Consider the following 21767-nt stretch of genomic DNA (forward strand, 5'->3'; position numbering starts at 1 on the left):
GCACGTTACACATAATACTGTTCTGTTTATAGTCATTCATGCAGTTTATGAGATGCATATGTAATATACATCAAAGTTTCACTGAAACCTAAATAAATAAATATGTACACTAAAATAACATGCATGAACAGTAATTCCAATATTGAATAAAACTATCCCAATGCAAGTGGTTTCATCTCAGGAAATGAAACAGATGATACGTGTGGTTCAGTTTTCAGCACTCCCGTTATGTGTACGACAGTAATTTGACGTCATAAGAGCCTTCCACCTGAAAATGGAATTAACGTGTTAATTCAGTACAAAATAAAGATAATGGTACAGGTAGACGACAGCGTAACTCACGTCGAAGCGTCCGATGGAAGCCGCAGTCTGGCTCGCCTGCATGATCTCAGTGAGCGCCCACATCTGCTGAATGCTGGAGGACACCGTCTCTGGATCAGGAAGTCCCTGAGCAACACACACACACACACACATTATTAAAGGTATAATGCACCAGACACCTGACGTCGTTTCAAACGTTTCACATTTTTGCTTATGTAGAACACAAACAAGGAAAATAAACAAAAAATAAACCAAATTAATAAAAAAAAGGGAAAAATTTGTGGAGTGCAGTCGCAGATTCAGTTTTGAACAGCAAGTGGCAGTAAAGTACTGCCATAGAGAGGAGAATAATTATTATTGTAAGATGTATATATAAAGAGTGCATATCACTCGTTTTCACATAAAAGTATTCATCACAAAAAAACTAAAACAGATCTCTTGCATTTAATGTTTTAGAGTCTTGGTCTAAATGGTGATTTTGTTATTGGTGGTAGACAAATATGGGTTTTTAAAGAGGACCTATTATGCCCTCTTACAAAGTCTTGATTTTGTTTTTGGGCTCTAGAACATGTTTTCATGCTTGGATGCTCATTATTTTTTCACATATTCTCCATTGTTGCAGCTCCTCTCTTCCCAGTCTGTCAGTAACGCTCTGGGGTGTGTTTCTCGAAAGCATCGTTAGCCAACTATGTTCGCAAGTTCCGTCGTTATCAGCATAGTTCAACGAGTCTGTGTTTCCTGAAAACATCGTTCCTATGAACATTCGCAAGCAGCATCGCAAAGTTGTGTGTTTGGAACGACAGCTCTCGACCTGTGGTTAGAAGCAGAGTTTCTTGTTTGCGTGACATGTGGAGTCAATAAATCCTTATCTTGAGCCAAATAAGCAAGCTGACATTCATTACAACCCGTGTCTTTTGTTTTGAATACATACAAATGTCAATTACGTCTTTTAGTTTGTCATGAGATTTAAATCAGCGTTTCTGAAGACTGCGCATGTGCGAACGAGCTCTACTATAAGATTGAGCCTATGATTGAATCTGGAAATAAAGCGAAATAACTGAGAAAAATGAGAAATAGTCCTCAGATGTCATGTATGTAATTTATAGTAAAACATCAAGCGTTAATTCGATCTCAAACAGATTCATTAAAAGAAGTCATTACTCCAACACCTGCGTGACGTCATTAACCAACGTGGTTGAACGACCACTTTGCGACAATATGGTTTCGGGAAACAGTCGTGACTAGCTAATTGATTTCTTCAACGATGCATCGTACTATTGTAGTGAAGCAGCGAGTTACGCCGTTGTACGGGAAACGCACCCCTGTTTAGTTTCTGTCTCTATGAAGCCCCTCCTTCTGAAAATCATAATGTGCTCTGATTGGTCGGCTGGATCAGTGTGTTGTGATTGGTCAACCGCTTCAAAGGTGTTTGAAAACTCTCAATTCAGCATATGAATTGTTTAAATGAGGAATATTGTGATGTGTTCATTCCCAGAAGAAAACTCAAAACTACAATGAAGGCATTTCAAAGACTTCAGAAACAGTGACACTGATATAGAGAATAACTCCCGCTGGAGGGACTTTGTAACTTTGCAGACACTGTCATGCTCAAACAGCAACATTTTACACTTAAGAAAGTTGAACTTGTAAAAAAGCATAATGGAATACTAGAGGCAAATCCACAAATTATGAATTATGATTACTTCCTCTGCTTCTCAGGTGGTAAAACTGTTTAAATAAACATTAAGTTAAGCCTTCATTGATAAAGCTATAGAGACACTTTCAAACCATCAAACAAGCATTTTACATTTCTAATGCAAATGACAGATAAATGGGGACTGGGAGTTGTGACACGTCCACAATGCTCAGCGATTGAAAAACGACAACCTGAGAGTTTCATACATTTCCGTAATTATCTTTTCATTCTGTTCTTAAGCAAAAATTGTTAATTAACACCTCAGAGCTGCATAAATACAAAGAAACTACAGAGACGCTTGTGTGCTGCTAAATGAAATGGCATTAGCAGTCTTTAAAGGGAGCATTGTATATGCTGTTAAACAACAAGATTTTCAATATTCATTAGATGACAACTGTTGTGCATTATACAACAAATTATAAGACACACAATACTCACATTCAAATCAAGAGGCTCCTCTACAGGTGTGAGAGTGGATAACCAGGCAGGAACATCTCGCTCTGAGTCCTGGACAGACGAAAACAACACAGCCACTGAACAAGGTTTGGTAAAATACTGCCAAAACAAGCAAAAAAATACAGAACAAAACAAAAACAAAAACAAAAAACAAAACAAGTAAACCAAAAACAAATAAAAAAATGGATTTGGGTACTGGAAAGACAAAAATAACACATGGACCGAGCAACTCTGTAAACAAAACAAAAAGCCAAGCAATAAAATAAATGAATGAATATATAAATAAAACTCCAAATAAACACATACAAAATTAAACAAAACCAAGCAGGAACATATTGTCCATTGATGACGTTTTGGTAAAATAAAGCTTCATAAAAAAATAAAAAAATCAAGTAAAAAAAAAAATAATACAAAAAAGCATACAACAACGACAAAAACAAAGCTAAACAAATCCAGCCGGGACATCTAGCTCGTGAGTCCTGGACAGACAAAAAAAAAAAAAAACATACACAAACAAACCAAAAACCAAGCAAACAAATCAAACTCCAAACAAAAACAGAAAAACAAAATAAAAATGAATGGTCCAGAAAAAGAAAAAAAACTGAACAACTCTGTAGGTTTTGTTTTAAAATAAAAGGTTTTGATTGAAACTAAACAATACAAAAAAAAAAAAAATAGAAAAATAGAAAAGCAAACTACATCAAAAACAAACTTCAAACAAACCAAAAACAAAGCATAGCAAAGCAAAACAAACAAACAAACAAACAAACAAAACAAAAGGACAACAAAAGCATATAAAACAAACTCCAAACAAAAGTACAAAAACAACACCAAACAAATGAAAAACAAAATTCACAAAATCACAAAAAAACATTTATTGTACTGTTCATGAAAAAGTAGTTAATGTTATGTAATGTTACATCTACATACGACTTGTTTCGGCTCGAGGTTTTCAAATGGTGGTAAAGATCTGGGGGACTATTTATATATATATATATTTTTTTTTTTTTTTTTTTTTTTTTAAGTGATTAATTATATGTCATAAATGACCATTTATTCTGCATAGTTACCTCTTTTGCACACGGGTAAATGTTAATTTCCTCAATGCTGAAACTGTGCCACACTGAGGAGGGCTGTCGCGAGATGAGTCTAACTGTCATCACGTTATCAGGCTCCGTCAGCATCTGAGAAGACCCATATAGAGAAGAAAAGATCTCAGCGAGAAGTGACACAAAGTTGGGAGAGTTCTGGGTCTTTCATGCATCTATCAAAGAAACAAAGGTTAAATTAAGAATGAACGTCGGAATTTAGACACTAAGGATGCGCGTTTTCCAAGCCTTAATTAACTAGACAGAATGAAAACCTGATAAAAGAGACAGTTTCATGTAGTAATCTGCAAAACTGTCGCTTTTTTATTATAAGTTACTTATGCAGAGGAGTAAACCAAGGCTGCAAAGACTGGCAAGTTATCTGCTTGTTTTCTCAGAGATTTAAAGAGATTTTGAAGGCCGTCTCCAGAGAAACCATGCAAATGCCACACACCGCCACTCTTTACCTCTTTAAACCACTTGTGCTAGTTCACAACAAAGTGAAAAATTTGGTGTTAGTTTCAGCTAACATATATAAGCATAAACACATAATAAAATAGTCTATATTAGACTTATGTCTTCTCTATGGTCATTTTAGATCATGACAGCCCTATTGACTTTAAATATATGAAAAGAGCAGCAAGGGTTTTCTTTATAAAAATCATCTTATCATCATAATTTTTGAGTGAATTAATCCTTTTACATTCACAGTAAGAATCCATAAGTGAAGACATGTCCTTGTAATTATAAAGACCCACAAGGACGTTGTTTTAAATATTTGTACCTTTCTTAATAAAGACTTATTTGTCATTCCACTGCCAGTTGACATAAAAAAGAAAATGGCTTATACAGATTATGGCAGATGGGGTGAGAGCTATGTGGCGTCCCAGGTGGGATTTTCAATGCAAATTTCATTTGATGACAGTAAAGGTGTCCATACAGCGCAGAGCTTCGCGTCCAATCATCTGAGAGTTCACTCGAGGACTCGCATCTAATATCTTCATGTCTTTGAAACGGAGCTGAAAAGCGTCGAGGGAGCCTGATCTCAATACATTAAAGCAGTCATTACAGGCAACTCACAGATCAAAGACCGGGACATCAGATCCCCGGAGAGCCACAAATGGGCCAAATCACCGTGATGACAAACAAAATGTTCTCCGAGCTGCTGCGATTATGCTGGGATGGCTGACAAAACGGTTAGGGTTTTTTAATTGAAAAACTGAAGATATCCTGCGGACACAATTGCTGGTGTTGTCACAGAGGACATTATTTAAAAAGATTACAAATATCACATCTTTTGCCTGCTTCCACAAGCAGTAATTATGGCATATACAGCTATTTGAAATGAGTAAATTGTCATACATGCAAAATTTTTCTAGAATTCGTAATCTATAAAGGTGCAAAATTGCGAGATATACTTGCTATTGCAAGAAATAAACTCGCCATTGCGATAAATACAGTCAGAATTGCGAGAAATAAAGTCGCCATTTTGATAAATATAGTCAGAATTGTGAGAAATGGTCAGAATTGCGATAAATAAAATGAACTATTGTGAGAAATAAAGTCAGAATTGTGAGATATAAAGCCAGAATTGCGAGAAATAAATGCCATTGCGAGAAATAAACAAACTATTGTGAGAAATAAAGTCAGAATTGCAAGACAAACTCGTAATTGCGAAAAATATAGTCAGAGTTTCGAGAAATAAACTCATAATTGCAAGAAATAAACAAAATATAGTGAGAAATAAAGTCAGAATTGCGAGACAAACTAGTAATTGCGAGAAAGAGTCAGATTGCAAGTTATAAACTCACAATTACGAAAAATAAAGTCAGAATTATGAGAAATTAAGTCAGAATTGCGAGAAATAAAGTCAGATTTCGAGAAATTAAGTCAGAATTGTGAGAAATAAAGTCAGATTGTGAGACAAACTCATAGCGAGAAATAAAGACAAATTACGAGATACAGATTTGCAATTACGAGAAATAAAGTCAGCATTGCGAAAAATAAACTCATAATTGCAAGAAATAAACAAAATATTGTGAGAAATAAAGTCAGAATTGCGAGACAAACTAGTAATTGCGATAAAGAGTCAGATTGCAAGTTATAAACTCACAATTGCGAAAAATAAAGTCAGAATTATGAAAAATAAAGTCAGAATTACGAGAAATTAAGTCAGAATTGCGAGAAATAAAGTCAGATTTCGAGAAATTAAGTCAGAATTGCGAGAAATAGTCAAATTGCGAGACAAACTCCTAGTGAGAAATAAAGTCAAATTGCGAGATACAGATTTTCAATTACGAGAAATAAAGTCAGCATTGCGAGACAAACTCATAATTGCGAGAAATATAGTCAGAATTGCAAGAAATGAACTCATAATTGCAAGAAATAAACAAAATATTGTGAGAAATAAAGTCAGAATTGCGAGACAAACTAGTAATTGCGAGAAAGAGTCAGATTGCAAGTTATAAACTCACAATTACAAAAAATAAAAAGTCAGAATTACAAGAAATTAAGTCAGAATTGCGAGAAATAGTCAGATTTCGAGAAATTAAGTCAGAATTACGAGAAATAAAGTCAGATTGCGAGACAAACTCATAGCGAGAAATAAAGTCAAATTGCGAGATACAGATTTTCAATTACGAGAAATAAAGTCAGCATTGCGAGACAAACTCATAATTGCGAGAAATATAGTCAGAATTGCGAGAAATAAACTCATAATTGCAAGAAATAAACACAATATTGTGAGAAATAAAGTCAGAATTGCGAGACAAACTAGTAATTGCGAGAAAGAGTCAGATTGCAAGTTATAAACTCACAATTGCGAAAAATAAAGTCAGAATTATGAAAAATAAAGTCAGAATTACGAGAAATTAAGTCAGAATTACGAGAAATTAAGTCAGAATTGCGAGAAATAAAGTCAGAATTGCGAGAAATAAAGTCAGATTGCGAGACAAACTCATAGCGAGAAATAAAGTCAAATTGCAAGATACAGATTTGCAATTACAAGAAATAAAGTCAGCATTGCGAGACAAACTCATAATTGCAAGAAATAAACACAATATTGTGAGAAATAAAGTCAGAATTGCGAGAAATAAACTCATGATTGCGAGAAATATAGTCAGAATTGCGAGAAATAAACTCATGATTGCAAGAAATAAAATATTTTGAGAAATAAAGTCAGAATTGCGACACAAACTAGTAATTGCGAGAAATATAGTCAGAATTGCGAGAAATAAACTCATGATTGCAAGAAATAAAATATTTTGAGAAATAAAGTCAGAATTGCGACACAAACTAGTAATTGCGAGAAAGAGTCAGATTGCAAGTTATAAACTTACAATTACAAAAAATAAAGTCAGAATTACGAGAAATTAAGTCAGAATTGCAAGAAATAAAGTCCGATTTCGAGAAATTAAGTCAGAATTGCAAGAAATGAAGTCAGAATTGCGAGAAATAAAGTCAGATTGCGAGACAAACTCATAGTGAGAAATAAAGTCAAATTGCGAGATACAGATTTGCAATAACGAGAAATAAAGTCAGCATTGCGAGTCAAATTGGGAGTTTATATCTTACAATTCTGACTTTATTTCTCGTAATTTTGAGTTTATATCTCACAACCTGAATTTATTTCTCATAATTGTGAGTTTATATCTCTCGTATTTCTGAGTGTATTTCTCGCAATTGAGAGTTTATATCTCGCAATTATGACGATTTCTTGCAGTTCAGAGTTTCTCTCTTAATTGTGAGATAATAAACTCTGAATTGCGAGAAACAAAGTCAGATAAAAAGTCGCAATGACCTTATTTATCGTTTATTTCGTGGTGGAAAGAAGCTTCCATTATATTTTAAATAAATCAATAAAGCTTTAAACTTAAACTATAATTTCGTGCACACAATAAGATAACCGGTAAATATGTGGACGCAAGGAAGTTGACAACATTGATTTCTAGATTTGAATTGATCTTATTCTGATAAGCCGAGATCCTTTAGCCTGTTCTGTTTTCTGTTGATGCGTGAACAAAACTTCACTAAACTATATTTGTGCCATCCAATAATCGCAACAATCTTTGTTACTTTAGATATGAAACAAAGCCTCTGCTTTCAAATTCTGTCAATCTTATAACGAAACTCAAACAATAAAAGTCGTTTTGATCGCTCTTTATTGAGGCATGACAAATTGCTTCATGTATTTGAATGTTTACAAGCTATACAATTATACTTTATTATTTTGAGTGTTGATTATTAAATAAATATGAATAAATCCTGGATTATTAAATCAAATGTATTTTGAGTTTCGGTTTTCGGCTATAACTTAAATTTCGGTGTTTCGGAAACACTAAATCTTTTCGGCGCGTTGGGGGTGTAGTGGTTAAAGATCCAAAAGGTTGAAGGTTCAAACCCCCACAAAGGGACTTTTATTCTACAAAAGCAGAAGTTTAGCAGAATGTTCACGCTGCTCTTTTCCAAATGATGAATGTTTTGGTTTCGCGTTCCCTCTCAGTGGCCTGGTCCTACCTGTTGTCTGTAGATGGAGAAATAGTCATGTGACCCGGCCTCAGCGTGTGGATTAGCCATGAGGCAGTAGTTTCTCAAACAAGTGACCCACTTAGCAGAACCCTCCTCTCTGCGCAGCAAGCGGACCGTCAGATATGCGGTGTAGTAGTTCTTGAAAGAGATTTCCTGAATCTAGACACAAGCACAAAAAGGGATATACCTTGATGTAATAATAGATAGATATCGGGCATTGATAAACCCATGCTGGTCAATCAATACCTGTAACCTTTCTGAAGTGATGTACTGCGAGAGACACTCACGTTCGCAGGCTCGGCGAGGGTGATGTCTGTTATGTAGACGCCAGGGCGAGATGAATCAGATACAGCGTCTCCAATCTGCAGCGCGACGGGTGACTTTATAGTGCAGCTCAAGGCTTCAGCGCTCATGACTGTGATGAGAAACTACAGCTCAACTTCACAAAGAGGCGGATCCGCGTTGTTGATCAAGAGCATTGTTATAAATGTATTGGTAACACTTCACAATAAGGTTCATTAGTTAACATTCGTTAACTACATTAGTTAACATGAACTAAGAATGAATAATACTGTAACAAATGTATTGCTCATTGTTAGTGCATGTTAGTTAATACATTAACTAATGAACCTCATTGTAAAGTGTTACCAATATATTTTAGAAAATATAACATGAAAATCTAAATTGTTTATTGTTTTTCAAATGCTAATTTTATTGTCTTTAATATTTAAAATCATTTTATATTTAGTTATCTTTTGTTGTGTTGTTATAACAAAAACAACAATAATAATTAATAATGACAACATTAAATAACATTAAAAATAAAATTAAAATAGTATTAAATATGTTTTTAATAAATTAATAAAAACGACATTAAAAAATAAGATCTAGCAGTTCAAACTAGTTTCTGCAGCATATCTATATTTAAAAATATTTTAGGTTATTTAATAGCTTTTCAGCAATAAAAATGTGTGTGTGTGTGTGTGTGTATATATATATATATATATATATATATGTGTGTGTGTGTGTGTGTGTGTGTGTCATGTTGTGTAAATCTTATTAATATAACATACAAAAAGCAATTACCATAAATTACACTTTATGAACAATATTTAATTCCTAATATTTACACTATTCAAGCATAAAAAAAAAATCAAAATCATATTCTTAATTTTTCTCTTTTTATTGTATTTATTGTTATTAATACTTTTTATTTAATGTCTAAGTTTTACCCTGGAGGACACAATAAACACAAGCAAATCCTATAACGGCCTGTGTGGCAGAAAGAAAGGCGCCTGAGGTGTTGTCTATGTAGGCGGCGCACTGGGGTTTGAAACACGGCCAGTATGCATCACTGCGGTAACGTACTTACTGTAATATATTCAGCTGTCTGACTCGTTCTTTGGACTAAAATTATCTTGTGTTGAATAGCCGAGACGTGCCCTTAAACGGTGCTGAAGCGCTTTAAAGCAGCAGCAGCGTCATTTCAGACTCGTCTGTGCAGGAATCAGAAGCAGTTTAATGATGGTTTAAGGCTTCATGTGTTGATGTTGCAGCTCCACATGTCTCTTCCGGTCCTTTGTGTGACGTGTGTCTCTTAAAGGGCCAGTGTCTTTAAAGTAAACAAAGGGACCAGCCCAGCACAGTCGGTAATTATAAATCACTTTACATTACAGTGGTTTTGTTACATAGTGCTGGGCAACGATTAATCGCATCCAAAATAAAAGTCTGTGTTAACATAATATATGTGTGTGTACTGTGTAGGCTATGTATATATATATATATATATATATATATATATGTGTGTGTGTGTGTGTGTGTGTGTGTGTGTGTGTGTAAACACACACACACATGCATGTATATATTTAAGAAAAATGTGTTACTTATATATACAATATTTGACACATGAATGAAGCTAGGAAGATTGTTTTAAGAGTGTTTTAAGAGAGTGAATTTTCCATAAACTCACAGTGCCAAAAGTGCTCCTAGTTGGAGAATCACCCATATATGTATACATGCATGTGTGTGTATTTATATAAAATAATTATATAAAGTACATATATGTTAACATATATGTTAACACAAACTTTTATTTTGGATGCGATTAATCACGATTAATCGTTGCCCAGTACTAAATATAGTTATAACAATGGGAATCTGCTGTTTATTTCATTGATGGGAAGAATGCTTAAAATAAAAACTAGTAGTTCAAACAAGCTTCTGCAACATATCTATATTTTAAAATAGTGTGTTATTTAATAGCCTTTCAGCAATTATTAACTATAAAACAATTAACTCAACAATGCATAAACTATACAGAGTACCATAAATGCTATAATAAGGTGCCACCAAATGTGCTTATTATTATTGTTATTCATATTTGTAGTTAATCTGAAGAGAATACAATCAATTTAAGTATAAAGATTATTATCAATGTTAATCACTTAATTTTCTTCCCCTCAAGCACGCTACATTTCTCTTAGCATGTGTGAATTACTGTCGCAGTTATGCATTATTGTTGAATCCAATGAGTTGAAGTAGTTCATCAAAAAGCCAGAGGCAATATGAATGGTAAAGAATGTAATGAATGTAGCCTAATGAATGTTGTGTTAAATCCCCTGTTTATGCCCCTGTCTTCACTTGTTTGTGCTCGGCTCGATCACTGTCACCGGCAGAGGGCGCTGACGCTCTTCGGCTGAGAAGAACGCTGAGGTACAGTATGTACTTCTGAGGCTCTATACTCAAGACTCTCTGATTGGCTTTATCTCTTATATAAAACACATTTCTGCTCCACCATCGTGTATATCGTTCGGCATGCATGACATAACATGCTCTTTCTGTCAAAGTCATGATAATTAATGGTGCATAATTATTCATGAGATTCACACTAAAGCCATTGTTGATTTAATACCGGGCCCTGGAGAGAAAAAAAAAAAAAGAAGAAGAAAAAAAAGAGGATTTTCTTGTATTGCAGAGTTACTATAGTATATAGTATATATACTATTTTGTCATCAGATCTGTGACAGGCCTTCACATTTTTATTAGTTATAATAAATTGTTTCTTATTATATTTTTGTATTGTTCATTTTATACTATTTTTATTATTATTAGGCTATGCCTGTGGTAGATAGGCTGCACTGTGGACTCACATCGGCAGAAAAAAAAAATCATCGTTTTTAAAAAAAAATTATAATCACACACAAATAAATGTAAACAACTGACAGTCCTATTTAGTTTTCTTCTTCTTTTTTATTATAATTATAATAATAATAATAATTTTTAACTAAATGCCAACACCCTCTAAAACACGCGCGCGCGCTCAGGACGTTACACTGGCACGCGCATCCTCATTGTGCAGAAATGAGTGAAAAAAAAAAAAAAAAAAAAAAAAAAAAAAAACCGCTCTTCCCAGGTTCGCTTTGGGAATGGGAATTGGGAATGACATATTTCCCTCAGCTGTGCCAGGACTGGCCGAGAGGATAAGCTAGTATTTTAGTCGGAGAGTTTATTTATTTTATGGCAGTTGTGCGCAGTCGCGTTCACTCTTCTACAGTATCACGCGCACGGTCCCGAGTATTATATACACCCCCTCAGAGACGACTACACGGTTCTCTCTGGCTGAAAAGCAAAGAAAAACACCTTCAAGGACAGCCCAGAGGAAAGGAAGACAACTCAGAGGGAAATGATTTATCATCAAACATGTTTCCAAATGAGCCACTGAAACTCACTCATCTCGAGCAGTGCTGACTAGGTCAGGCATTGACATGTTCGGTAGGAGCTGTTTTGTTTTGTTTAGTTATCCTTTCAATCTGACCCTTTCCACAATCTAAAATGTATCTTAAGCATTCACATCTGTCAGAGCCTTTGTCTAATTTAAAGCCACGATACAATTGACATCATATAAAACACAATCAGGCCAAAACGAACAAACGAAGTTTGTTTGGAGTTCATGGTGCAGCATTTAGGTTTCATTTGTTAAAGGGTTAGTTCACCCAAAATTGAATTATCCCATAATTTACTCCCCTTCAAGCCATCCTATGACTTTCTTCTTTCAGCTGAACATTATTGGAGTTATGGCGCTTTTCCACTACACAGTACCGGCTCGCCTCGCCTCGGCTCTGTTTGGTTTTCCACTGTGTAAAAGTTGTACCTGTACCTGCTTCCAGGTACTTTTTTTCGTACCACCTCCGGCGAGGTTGAGGCGAGCTGAGGCGATACTAAAATGTGACGTGAAAACACTGCAGACTGCTGATTGGTCAGAGAGAATCGTCACTATTCACTGCGTCATCATTGCACGCGCCAGACGGAGTATCCTGAATAAAAAACAGCAAAAACAAAAACATCCAAAAACAGCATACACTCGATTTCCTCCATTGTCCTGTGTGTGTGGGTAGCGGGTGTGTCTCGCGTAAAAGATTAAGTCGGCAGTTTCCTGCGGCGTCGCTATGACGACCAGGTACTATTGTGGAGGTACTATCTGCAATGGAAAACGGAGCGAAAAGCGAGCCGAGGCGAGTCGAGTCGGTACTGGTAATGGAAAAGCGCCATTAGATTTTGAAGCCCAAAAAAGCGCATCATAAAAGTAATCCATACGTTACTGGAAGCCAGTGATTATAGTTTATAAACTTATAAATATGGATATTTTTTCTTACAAAAACGCATGGCTTCGCTTCAGAAGGCCTTTATTAACCCCCCTGGAGTCGTTTGGATCACTTTTATGACGCGTATTTTTGGCCTTCAAAATCTATGGTGCCATTCACGTCCCCTCGAGTCAGAGTTGCGACTGGGAAACTGTTACTGTTATTAGCACTTCTGTTTGTCTGTGTCTCATTTAACTCAGTGGTGCACACAGTAGGCTACTACGCAACCGCTATTTGTGGACATGATGCTTCACGTTATCTGTGCAAAATATCACTTTTTTTATGTGTTTGTATTCCGGAAGAGCAAGGACAACAAAGGTTTGCCATCTTAGTTTTCTGACCTGTGTGAACGGTGCATTTATCATCGCATTGAGAAGAAATCTGCTGAAATGGAAATGGTGAAATGGTGACTGAGCTTTCAGAAAATTACAAGTTTACCAATTATAATTACAAGTTCTCATACTCATAATTATGGTAATTACGACATGGCGTGAATGCACCAATGCAACCATGAGTATTTTTCTAAGCGACAGGAGAAGAAGAATCCAGAACTTTCTTTCTCTGTTGGTGTATTTGATGTTATTTGATAAACACCATAATGAATATGGCTGTGTGGAAACAGTAATTGTTTGACTTCCTTTTTTCTGACAACTGTAAAGTTACATAGCACTTTCTTTCTGGGTACTCTCTTTGATACAACTAATTATCTTTACATTCATTTTTTGAATGCAATTTTAGTTTTAATTAGCTTACATACTAGCATACACTGTAACAAATTTCTGTAGTTTTCACAGCATTATTACTGTAAAATGAGCAAATGCTTACTGTAGAACCTGTATACAGCATGTTACTGTAGATCTGCAAAGCATCATGGTCAATTTTCAATGGCGGGTAAATTCTACAGTAAAAATATTTTTTCTGTGAATCACAATACAGCAATTTCTTTGCCATGGTAAGCTGAAAAGCTACGAGATTCCACACTTTTATCGGAATTTTAACTTCAGAAAGGTAACTTTGCTGATTTATTTCCACAGTTTACTCTTGTAAAGTTACCTATTTGTTCAACTTTAAGAGTGCACCAAGTAAACGAGCGGCGCACTTCCTAGTAAACTCGTGTCTTGTGTGCATTTTATAAAAAATAAAAAATAAATATATCTATATATATTTGCACATAATTTCGATAGATTTTCTAATCTGGCAACATTCGATAACGTCATAATGAATAACAATTTAATTGGAATTGTGTATGTGTACGTGATGTATATTGGTGCGCTAGCCGGAAATTTGATCCCCATACACTTGGATTTTTCTCTTGCCTGAGCACGTCAACTGTCACAGCGGACGACACCGCGTGCGCGTGAAGCAGTGAAGCCGTGAAGCCGTGAAGCCAGCCGACTCGACAGAAAACGCAGGTAGAGGTAAGACTTAACACATTTTTAATAGGATCATGATTTTTCTGAACTTAATCGCAGGTCAAACTGCAGAAACGAGATTGTTGATAGCCTAATTTGAAGTGCCATTCCTTCAAATGTCCTTCACATGTGGGAGCATAGGCCTATACTGTATTAAGTGTCTTTTCTGGCAACATTAGCCTACATTTATAACGTCTTAAATTTGATTAAAGAGTAACGTGTAGCATTGTCGAATAAAATTAATTTGTAATTGTGTATTTGATGTAACTTATGTGTTGGCGCGGTAGCCGTTTGAATAATCTCACTCGTTTTTTTTTTCATGCTTGCTAATGCTAACGTCGCCGCCTGAAGAATCAGACATTTTAAGCGGGCCGATTCGAAAGTTTTATTCATGACTCGTGGAAGCATAATAATATACTCGCACTGTATTAAGATTTTTCGAGATCTTACTAGTTCATTTATTTACCATTTATTGTACTTGTGATTTTTAAAAGGTTTTTTTTTCTGTTTATTTTGTGTTACAGGAAACTTCCACCCAAGCAGACGTTGAGGCCCAGATTTCCCTGCCAAGCACTCCAAGGCTCATCATGCTCGGTAAGATCCCAGCACTAGACATGCACAATAGATCCCAATTTTAAGTGTATAAGTATATTAAGTGTTAAGTATATTTGTATCGATTCACTGTGTGTGAACAAAGTTTTTCGTCATCTTGCACTTAGATTCCAAAGTGTTAAAGTGGCGTAATATCCAGAATGGACGCGTATAAGAGACATGAGACTGAACGCACTGAAAAGCCTTTGCACTGCTCATATGCTGAGAGGGAGATTAGACAATAGAGCTGCACGATTCATCTTCAAAGACTGTGATCTCGGTCATCGAGACCTTTCAATTCGTCTGTCTATTAAACTTTGACAAATTCATATCGCAACATTCAAATCTGTGTTGGCGCTGCCGTTGACCCAGAGAGAGAAACGTTAGTCATGAAACAGCTTCACAAACAGTCTTTTAAATAAATATCATACATTAGAATTTATCCAGAGGTAAGCACTTATTTGTTGTTGATATATTTTTGACTAGGAATGGGAACAAATATTTGAGTAGTCATTCTTTAACCACCTACCCGACTAGTAAAATAATTCTCAAAGTGTTTATTTGGGTTTATATGGACTATTGTGTAATTGTTAAACATCAAACTTTCATTTTTATTATTAACTTTTCTACCATTTGCATGGTGAGTTAAAATAAAAGTTTGATGTTTAACAATTATTTAAAAATATATTCAATTTTAAATATTTATTTAAAAGACTGTTTGTGAAGCTGTTTCATGACTAACGTTTCTCTCTCTGGGTCAACGGCAGCGCCAACACAGATTTGAATGTTGCGATATGAATTTGTCAAAGTTTAATAGACAGACGAATTGAAAGGTCTGGATGACCGAGATCACAGTCTTTGAAGATGAATCGTGCAGCTCTATTGTCTAATCTCCCTCTCAGCATATGAGCAGTGCAAAGGCTTTTCAGTGCGTTCAGTCTCATGTCTCTTATACGCGTCCATTCTGGATATTACGCCACTTTAACACTCATAGATAACGACAAATTTCATCCTCTCTTGGAACGAAAGTGGCTAACTTCTGTCAACCTCATCTACAAGCAAGGACAAAAATAAAGCAATTGAATTTGAATTGATATCGATTCTGGAATAAAAAAATAAAAAAAGATTTTAGAATCTACACGATAGCTAGGTTAATCGATTTTTCTCTCCAAGCCCTAATATATATGTAAATGTGTGTTTTAAGAGTTTTGGTTTATAGAGAAGTGGACATTGTATTACATGTTGATTGGCTAAATCAAATGATCCAATCAAACTTTTATGTATATTGTCATCAACCCATCTGTCTTGCTTATAAACTTTTCAATTAATAATTAATTTCTTCCACTGCAGGGTAGAAGACTCCAGCCCAGGACGTTGACTAGTTCAGGCCCCGTTTTTGAAGGAAAATACAGTTCTGGGAGAAAAACAACATTAAGGGACTAAATTCTACTGTTTGAAATCCTGCTGTTTTTAAATCATTTATTTTGTCTTTTATACACTCTAATTTTAACCAAACATTTTAATACATTTGAACAGGATTGATTTTTATGTTCAGAAAAGTGTTGTTGTATACAAAACGAAATTAAATGTTAACAGAAAAATGTTTACCTATTGAAAAAAAAAAGTTTTTTTTTTGCTATTTATTTTAAGAATTTTGAAATTTAAAGTGTGAAAAGTTGTCAATAAACGGCATTTTTGTGATTAAAAACAGTGTCTTCATTTTACAGTACACAAAATTAATGCAGTAATCCCTATTACAGTAGTAAAATATGTGAGGTGATGAAACACAGTACTGTGATTATTACTGTAAAAAAGTTTACAGTATTTTTCAAGTAACTGCAATTAAGTTTACAGTAAGCATACTGTGAAATGAACTACAGCAACTTACTTGCTAATTGCTGCCAGCAAGTTGCTGTAAATTTCACAGTATTCTTTTTACAGTGTAGCGTACAGCTACCTGATTAACCTGATAGCTTAGCTTATACACTAAGCATTTGAACTCAACTAACATGTATTCACAGCAATCTGTATATCAGTGTTGAATGTCCAAATATTTCAGCTAATAAAAGAACAATGCATTTGATAGAGCTGCACAATTAATCGTGAAAAGTTGAACGCGATCTCGATTCAAACACCCACACGATCGGCTTCGTCTGTTAAATCTTTGACAAGTACGATCACAGAAAACATTCAAATGATCACAGAAGTAGTTGAGATATAAACACTGATGTCTATGGTAGAGATCAAAATAGTGAAAATTAATATTTTATCAATTACATCATTACTCCAGTAGGTGGCGACAAGTGACTGTTAAAAAAGTGCATTTGTCATTGAATCATTCAAGAGATTCGTTCAAAATGCAGATTCATTCAACAACAAGTGAAGTCTTTATGAGTGAGTCATTGAATCATTGAATATATATATATATATATATATATATATATATATATATATATATATATATATATATATATATATATATATTAATAATTCAAATTAATATATTTTGTTTTAAATAGATGGCAACAATTAGCATTTTGTCAGAAAATCTAGTAAATCACATGTTATTTTGTTTAAGTTGTCTATTAAGAATCGTTGGAGAATCATGATCTTTATTTGTATTTTTATTTTTTTGTGATTGTCAATTTATCCAGAATTGTCCAGTTCTATATTCAATGTTTTAATTATTTGTTTCTTCTTATTTCTTACTCTTATTATTATTTATTAACAATTTATCCAGTGAAAGAAATTAGATTAACTAAATTATTTTTGTATGCAAATGATTATGCAAAATAAGTAATCAATTAGTACATATTCTAAATTAATATCGTTAAGCTACTTCGTATTGATGGAGACTCAATTTCGACATTATACATTTTGAAATGCAACGTCGCTTAGTTGATCTGGCGTCAATAATAACCGAATGCAAGTACACCCGCTGGCCAAACGATCATAAAGCACATTTCTGGCATAAAGGTTAAGTGTATTATTTCTGCAAACTGAATGATGATTGGCTGTTTTCGAACAACACTCACTTAAAGGTGCTCTAAGCGATGTTGGGTGACGTCACTTCTTGTTGACGTTCAAAGTATTGTCAAACAAAACGGAGGCTAGCTCGACCCCCCCCCCCCCCCTCCTCATCCCGTCCCCTCCCCTCCCCCTCATCCCGTCCCCTCCCCTCCCCCTCATCCCGTCCCCTCCCCTCCCCCTCATCCCGTCCCCTCCCCTCCCCCTCATCCCGTCCCCTCCCCCTCATCCCCTCCCCCCTTCATGTGCACGCACATTAACACCCCCAAATCATTCTTGTCAGTTATTGGCTGGAACAGTTTGTTATGTTTCGTGGTCCAGTTTGTTTTTCTTGCTGTTTGTGGAGCCTGGGCTGTCTACAGAGACCGCGTTTTTTTTACAGTGTGTTCAGGGGACAGGCAGCTAGCCGAAAGTGAGGAGATGTTTGCTGTATGTGACAAAAATATTTTGGCCTAAAAAACGCGTGACATCGCTTAGAGCACCTTTGATTGGTTGAGCCAGTGTTACTGTTGTCGGGCAGGTCGGGATTCTCAAACGAACAGAAATGTCTTGATGACAGCACAGTGTTTACACTTCTCAAGGCAACATGGAAAGCGTAGGAATAGTCATTAAAAGTATTTTAATGTTGAAAAAGAAAACGGTAAATGTACAAATATCTTGTCTGTATCTGTACAAATGTTTCCATTAGGAATTTAAAAACATGTGAAGGATTTTTGCATACGGGTGGTTTTTTGGATGTGCTGCACTCAGTTTATACCCCAATTCCCATTTTAAGGGAGTCTCTGCTTTATGAATAATAGATGATTTTTTTTTTTTTTTTTTTTTTTTTTGTAGCATACTTCCAGTATGTAGGTCATTTAGGACTTTGTATCTGAAAGTGCTGCTAAAACGTTACAGGCCCATTGCCTCAAGCTCAAATGTCTCTTCCGTCTCAGCATTTGTGTTTTTGCTTTATCGAGGAAACAATTTTTATCAGGGAGATATTGAAAACGGAGACAGCTAATGCCTGCTGCAGATGCTATTATCAAGAGATCCATTAACTGTATTGCTGTGTGAGGAATGAAGTGTGCAAGTGTTCATTGTGCATGCATTGTGAATCAGGGGGGAAAAACGCTACTAAGTGCTTTCAGCCAACGCCAGAGCTAAGCTGATTGAAGTATTGTGAAACATTTTGAAAGAAAAGAAACATATTTTCTTCTTTCATTATTTTTTCTATCTGGTTTTGAACATTCTGACGATTTTATGAATTGTTCTCCCTTGAAAATTAGTCTTGAGATTGCTTGCGAATCAAACGCACACACCCACACATGCTAAAGATGCAAATGCGCAAGCTAAGAGAACTGATCCACTGACGTCAAATTCGATGTCTTTTAGTGAAAAAGGCTGTAAGATTTAGTCAATATTTTGTTGTTTCATATTCATGAGGTTAATTTGTGGCATTTCTGACTGCGTATTTGTTGTTAAGCACATTCTTTTAAGTTCACTTCTGCATTTTCTTCATTGTCTGTACAGAAAAACGTTGTAATATAGGCTATCACATTTATGTTTCGGCTATTAATCTTAAATAGGATGCACTTGAGTGCTAATTAATTTAAAAAAAAAATAGATTTCTCAAATTTAATCGTATATAATAATCGTATTTAATAATATATAAAAATATGTTCAAATTCTGAATGCTTAAATATATATACAATTGTGTGCTTGGGACATGGCTTTTAACGATCAGATTTTTTTGTAATCGGGCTCTTTAAAATAATTATATATAAATTTGGATTTAGATTTATCATCCAATATATTGGTTATTGGCTTTCAAATTCTTCTGAAAATAATTATCGGTATCGGCCAAGATTTTTATATCGGTGCATCCCTAATATATGTGTATATGTGTGTATATGTATGTATATGTATATGTATGTATATATATATATATATATATATATATATATATATATATATATATATATATATATATATGTATATGTGTATATATATATGTATATGTGTATATATATATATATATGTGTGTATATATATATATATATATATATATATATATGTGTGTATATATATATATATATATATATATATATATATATATATATGTATATATATATATATATATGTATATGTGTGTATATATATGTATGTGTATATATATATATGTATATGTATATATTTATATATGTGTGTGTATATATATATATGTATATGTGTATATATATATATATATGTATATGTATATATTTATATATGTGTGTGTATATATATATATATTAGCTATTAGCCACTCACTTTAAGACCTGATGCACGGATCCATTATACTGTTACACATGTTTTCTTTCTCAGCTGTTTACCTTCACTTAAAACATAACTGACTGTGTTATATGGGAAAACTAACCAAGCATTTTGACATTATTTTGTGTGAATTTGACTGTTTAAGAACAATTAACAGCGAAAGAGTTCTAACTCAATTTAGTACTGAGAGGCGGCTTTATATGCGCTATTGGGCTTTGAAACGATTAATTGCGATTAATCACATCCAAAATAAAAGTTTGTGTTTACATAATATATGTGTGTGTACTGTGTATAATTATTTTGTATATATATATATATATAAATACACACACATGCATGCATATATTTAAGAAAATATTGTTATTTATATGGTTGTAATGTCACGATTCGATACATATCACGATACTGAACTCACGATACGATATTATTGCGATACTCCAAGACATATAAAAGGTTAACAAAAAATTAACTGTTGATTAAAATGCTAAATTTGATATTACATTGAGGGTGTAAATGAATAGGCTTGGACTTGGTGCTGATAACCCAATGCACAGGACAATAGAGACGCCAGAATAACAATATTCATGATTCTGAAGCTGAAAATACAGAATTATTTCAGACTAATATGCTTTTATTCTGTCGCTGACTAGATATATTTAAAATAATATTGGCCACTTTTTACTGGTAACATCAGACATTTGGCATCAGGACACACAAATATTCCCCCATTGCATTATTATACTTTATATTCAACATTATATATAGTAGTTAAATGTATTACTGACACTGAAACTCTTTTTCACGCAGTCATTTTCATTTTGGGTGAACTATACACAATAGCCTACATGTTGCATTTTTGTGTTGCGATATATTGTGACACCCCTAGTTATTTATATGTAAAATATAAATACATAATTTATACAGTATATACATGCAAATATTTCTTAAATATATACATGCATGTGTGTGTGCGCTTTGGGTGTGAGCAAAAAATCTGCGGGAATGAGTAAAATTAAGTTTTTGTTATATTTGATGTTTTTTTCATTTTATTTTAAGTAACAAAAAAATAAAAAATAAATTAGTGTTACTTTTATTTTTTTGAGGGAATGGGCTTCCATATTTGTTCTATGAAGTTGCCATGGAGACAGAATGTTGTGATGATACGTATAGCAGTCCTGAGGGAGATGTCCTCCAGTTTAGGAGGGGAAGGTCAATCGTGTGGCGACAGGGCAAGGAAAGGACACGAAAAGGGTCACTGGCTGGTTTCTAAGTTGCGAGAAGGGGTGACTTTTGTGGCTCCTGAGCTTGTAGTTGATGACCCAAAGTGCCCTTGCGTTATTGATATAAAATGTCCCTCTCCAGTTGCCCCATGTAATCCCTCTTGGCTGACATTCTGGCCTGGTTTAGCTTAGCTTTGACCGCTTTAATCGCTCCTTGTTTCTCTCAAGCTCCCTCAGGTCTCTGGAGAACCTGATGGTTTTCGAATGCGATGACTGCTTTCTTGGGGAGAGTGAAATATAGGAGTTGACAGCATCGGTAAATCAATCCATGTTGGAGCACAGATCTCTAGAGACGTCCAAGCCAGTAATGTGAAAACGGTCCTGCGCTGCACCTGTTGCTGCTGGTTTTGGAAAGCTTGGCCCAGTTTGGCCTCTTCCGGTAAGTTGGGATCAGTGTGATTATAGCATGATCCGCTAGTAAGCTGTAGAAAAAG

The 21767-nt window shown here is 34.6% G+C and overlaps 1 protein-coding gene and 1 long non-coding RNA gene across 3 annotated transcripts in view; one reads left to right on the forward strand and one right to left on the reverse strand.

The window, feature by feature from the left end:
* Window positions 1-21334, reverse strand: part of nicn1 (nicolin 1) — a 21465-nt gene extending 131 nt beyond the window's left edge. Inside the window, exons 1-7 of one of the 2 annotated variants that reach the window (XM_084116275.1) lie at window positions 21218-21334; window positions 8376-8503; window positions 8077-8247; window positions 3544-3657; window positions 2456-2524; window positions 343-447; window positions 1-268 (exon numbers count right to left, since the gene is read on the reverse strand). The exon at window positions 1-268 is cut by the window's left edge and continues 131 nt beyond it. In XM_084116275.1, coding sequence (XP_083972401.1) covers window positions 227-268; window positions 343-447; window positions 2456-2524; window positions 3544-3657; window positions 8077-8247; window positions 8376-8501 — 627 coding nt within the window. In that variant the 5' untranslated portion in view covers window positions 8502-8503; window positions 21218-21334 and the 3' untranslated portion in view covers window positions 1-226. Of the gene's footprint in view, window positions 269-342; window positions 448-2455; window positions 2525-3543; window positions 3658-8076; window positions 8248-8375; window positions 8504-9460; window positions 9679-21217 lie in introns of those variants that run through there. The other variant, XM_084116274.1, reaches the window with a different exon arrangement.
* On the forward strand, window positions 13490-16435 carry LOC311084400. Its single transcript, XR_014606513.1, has 3 exons — window positions 13490-14146; window positions 14665-14734; window positions 16082-16435. It is a non-coding gene; the product is annotated as an uncharacterized lncRNA (long non-coding RNA).
* Window positions 21335-21767: the final 433 nt, after the last annotated feature.

This window comes from Abramis brama (genome assembly GCF_963993115.1).
Source record: "Abramis brama genome assembly, chromosome: 6".
In the NCBI taxonomy this organism is placed as follows: domain Eukaryota; kingdom Metazoa; phylum Chordata; class Actinopteri; order Cypriniformes; family Leuciscidae; genus Abramis; species Abramis brama.